At 38.4% G+C, this 4,395-nt stretch overlaps 1 protein-coding gene across 1 annotated transcript in view; it reads left to right on the forward strand.

Moving 5' to 3' along the window:
• six3a (SIX homeobox 3a) overlaps nucleotides 1-2,293 on the forward strand; it is a 2,987-nt gene extending 694 nt beyond the window's left edge. Inside the window, exons 1-2 of the mRNA XM_029449958.1 lie at nucleotides 1-130; nucleotides 1,969-2,293. The exon at nucleotides 1-130 is cut by the window's left edge and continues 694 nt beyond it. Of these exons, the coding sequence (XP_029305818.1) occupies nucleotides 1-130; nucleotides 1,969-2,161 (323 nt within the window). The 3' untranslated portion in view covers nucleotides 2,162-2,293. The remainder of the gene's footprint in view (nucleotides 131-1,968) is intronic.
• Nucleotides 2,294-4,395: the final 2,102 nt, after the last annotated feature.

The following is a 4,395-nucleotide window of genomic DNA, read 5'->3' on the forward strand; positions in this document are numbered from 1 at the left end:
TTCAGGACCCATATCCAAACCCCAGCAAGAAAAGGGAACTGGCTCAAGCCACTGGACTCACTCCTACACAGGTCGGAAACTGGTTTAAAAACCGGAGGCAACGAGACAGAGCCGCGGCAGCCAAAAACAGGTTGGTGTTTTTTATCCTTACTGTCAAAACACAGCAATGTACAAAAGTTTGTCTAAAATGCATAAATTCAAAAGAAAAAGCGGAGATTTTATGAAACATGTAGCTATGTTTGCGGACATAGACTGTCTAAGAAAAGGACGGTCTGTCTGGCAGGGGGAGGGAGCAGGCTGCGGCGACATTTTTTGTTGTGAAGTGAAATCAGGATGAACATCGAAAACTCTATTTATGCTGTTATTATTATCAAAAATTGTCTTTTAAAAATACAAGAAGCTTTTATTTCATTTAGAAAAGCTTCTAAAACATTTTCGGCAGATATGCAATTTAACTTTGTTGGTATTTTAAACAGAATAAGGAATTACCAGATAGACAAAAACGCTATTAATGTTAAAACTCAAATACCTCTGAATAATAAAATAATAATAACATAATCACAAACGACTCTACTGTTGAACCGAAGAGGCGATTATTGCGCAGTGTTGAAATAGAAACAGCTTGTTTATGTTTCCGTAAGAGTGAAATTATTGTATTAAATAACAAAGAAATTATATATATATATATAAACATTACTGGACTTTACTTATTCATAGTATAACTGCTATTTAGACGATATTTGTGTGAACAATGATATGAAATATTTGTAATCAGTAAAATTAAAATGTATTAAATAAACAGCACTGGATAAGACTTAATATTTATTTAGCTCAAAGTTAAATAGTTTTATATATACCTTTAAATTAATTTGAAATTGTCATGTTTTGTAAATCATTTTAAATATTATTGTGTTTGCTACAAACGCTATGCAATGATTTATTTAAGCTACACAGTGTATAGTAGCTACATCTCTCATGTACTATGGTGCGTTTATTATTTTAACATCACATGTTACTTAGCATTGTTGAAGAGGATTATCTGAAAGGATAATAAAGATATTATTGATATTACTTGACTAAAATGAGCATGCGTATTGAAAAGCATTTGAAGACATAGGCTGTATTCATAACATTAAGTGTGGTATCATTCCATTGAAATGCTATAATTGATTAGAAAATACCTCGGAGAGTACTAAGCCATATGAACACTATTCTAATCTTTTTGCTAAATGAATAGATATATTTCCAGCCTGATATTATCCCGCCGTGATGGAGTTATTATCATGAGTGGATTGGAGATAAACATTTAGGATGATTGGAGTAACCTGGATCTCGACGTCACTCATTCATACACTTCCACTTCCATCAGACTGAAATACATCTGTGTCAAAGCCTCACGACATTTTGAGACCAAGGCCTATATTTTTATTTGAACAGATAATAATAATTTGGTTATGAAACTGCAGAGTTATGGAGCTTTATAAGATAAACAAAACTGTGCAGCACTGAAGAAAACTAATACATGTGGAGCAAAGGGTGATGAAGCAGGATGAAAACAAAATAGCTACAGACTGTTGTTGTAAAGAATGCTATCAAACTGCTTTTGTGAAAGAAACCAATTGGATTTAAAGCTTATTTTTTTCCTGCAGTGATATGACACGTAGTTTAAATCCCACATTGCTGACTTGCGCGTTCATCATGCATACTTTTGTGAAAACAAAAAAACCCCATTACATTACTTCCAACATTTGGTAGTCTAAATAGTGCTGTGTTTTGTCCCCTGAAAGCTGGCTATTTGATAAAAGCATGCATGCATGGCTGGGGCCGGCAGGGGGAAAGAAAGGCGAGTTTGAACCCCTATTTTGCAGGAGGAGGAGGGGAAGGGGGACATTCTCACGTCTAATTGCCATTTCTCTCATTTTTTCCCCTTCTTTTTCCCCTCCCCTCCTCGCTTCTTTTCTTCTCCAGGCTCCAACACCAAGCAATAGGACCGAGCGGTATGAGGTCCCTGTCAGAGGCCGGCCTCACCCCTCACAGCTCGGCAGAGTCGCCTTCAACCGCGGCCAGTCCGACCACCAGCGTTTCCAGTATGACAGAGAGAGTTGATACTGGGACGTCCATCCTGTCCGTCACATCCAGCGACTCGGAGTGCGATGTATGATACGGAGAAAAAAACACACAAAAACAAACAAAAAGAGAAATATTTACAGGGAAAATGGACCTGAGAGGAAGAAAAAAAGACTTATGAAATATCGCGGATGAAAAAAGGACCGATTCATATAAATATTAAAATAAAAAGAGATAAAAGCACGTCGTTTTTTTTTTTTTTTTTATTAAAAAGCGCTTTCAAAGGACCCACGCCTCCCCCTCCTCTTCATACCCCCACACCACCACCACCACTACTACTACTAGACTACTTGCATGATGTCTTTTTAATTTTTATTTTGTAATCAGGGAGAATAACCTGAATGCAAGATTTTCCATCAGGAACATCGATCAGAGGGAATAAAAACAGATCGTCTTGGTGTCTTCGTCGCTTTTTTATTTTTCTCCTCATCTCCGTTTTTAGTCCAAGTGCTGCTGATGATGATGATGATGATGATGATGATGATGGTGATGATGGTGACGGCAAAGCAGCCGCCATGCAGACAAGATGCAATCCTGTTTTTACTTTGTGTTCATCAGACAATCATTTTAAGTCGTAAGCACCTTTTTAAATACACTTCTGTCACTGCCTGTGTGGGGTACATGGTCAAAAAAAATGTCGAACGGAATCGTTTGTGACTGTATCAGATTTTTATTTTTATTTTCAAAATTTTATATTGAATTATGTATATCTCAAATAATGCGATCATTCTCCCGGTCTGTAATATACGTGTAGAAATATGCTTGTACATAATTATTGCTCTCCCCGTCTCATCCTATTTTCTATCCCTTCCTCACTTTTCTTGACTTGGTGTTCCTACATAAAATATTTGTCAAAACTTACAACTGAAGTGCTCTAGGCGTTTTTGTTGTTTTTTGTTTTTTTTTGGGGGGGGGGGGGCGGGGGGGTTGATAATGACATGTGTTACCAGTCATATTTATGCAAAGAAAAAAAATATGAAAAGTGGAATTGCTTGTTATTACTACATTTATTCAAGTCTACAGGCTGCCCCCCTCCTCTCCTCTCTGCCGCCCCAGGGTCGCTCAAAGCGCTTATTTACATTAGCCTATTCAATGTTTCTTTCTTGCGTGGTTATTATGTTAATGTACCATACATTTCTAAATCAAATACAGTATTCAATTTACTATACCTCTTTGCATGATGTCTGTCTCTCCATCCGATTACGGATAAGGACATTGATAAGTGGCTAAACACATGTTCATATTGGGTCATTATTGGATTGTGGAAGAATTAATGCTCATCATGGCTTATGCGTTCCCGGACCAGGTTATGCACTAAGCGGGCTGAACTCACCTAAAGTGAGTTTGGTTTTATTTCCGGAACAGAGTTGCCTCGGGTTTTAAAGACTATTCATCATATTGGTGTAAACTGTTTAGGTCTTTTTCGGTGACGAAACGCAAATGAATGCTGTAATTAAAATGTTTTAGATTTTATTTTCCAGAAGTCATACTTTACCCCTTTCCTAATTTATCATTACAGCCCTGTTTCAACATGTGATGTAGGTAAAAGATCGCCCTATATGACTGCTTCTGTATACTACACACATTCTGGCAAACGTCAACGTCATGCAGCACTTAAAAATGTGAGTGCTATTTCCCCTTTTGTTTACCGTTGCTAGTGAATACAGAAATTAAGTAAACGCGCCATTAAATGGGCTAATCACGATGGGACTCCTCCCCTGTCCCAATCTCCCATTGTGGCCCGCTGAAAAGAGCTTTTCTTCCCCGGACGAGAACCATTTCCCCCTCCAAAAAAAAGGCTTTCTCTCCTGCAGTCCCTTTCCATCTAAATCCCCAACCAATTATGCTGCAGACTAGGGCAGATTTGCTACAGGACACTGTTGCAGGAACTATAGTTTTGGTGGAAACACTTGCTCAAAGAGTTCTGCTGCCTAAAAAGCAGCGCTGAGCAAGCTATAATTGTAAATACGGAGCTGTATTAACTGCAGGCAACTCTGGGATACGCGTCGAGTGTCTTAGAGTGATGCAGTCGTGTCTTTAGCGACACAACGTAAGACAGACGCTGCTGTTTGGCGCTGCTGTTTGGCGCTGCTGTTTGGCTCAGGGAGACCGCAGGACTTTTAGAAAAGGGAGACTGGCAAAAAAAAAAAAAAAAGCTATCGTGGCGACAGAAACCTATAATTATGTTATAAGACAACTAAACTTTATTGTCTCCAACAAGTGCAACACAGCTCCTGTAGGCCTACTAGTGGTGTCATAGATGAACAG

This window comes from Cottoperca gobio, chromosome 15, assembly GCF_900634415.1.
Source record: "Cottoperca gobio chromosome 15, fCotGob3.1, whole genome shotgun sequence".
Taxonomy (NCBI): Eukaryota; Metazoa; Chordata; class Actinopteri; order Perciformes; family Bovichtidae; genus Cottoperca; species Cottoperca gobio.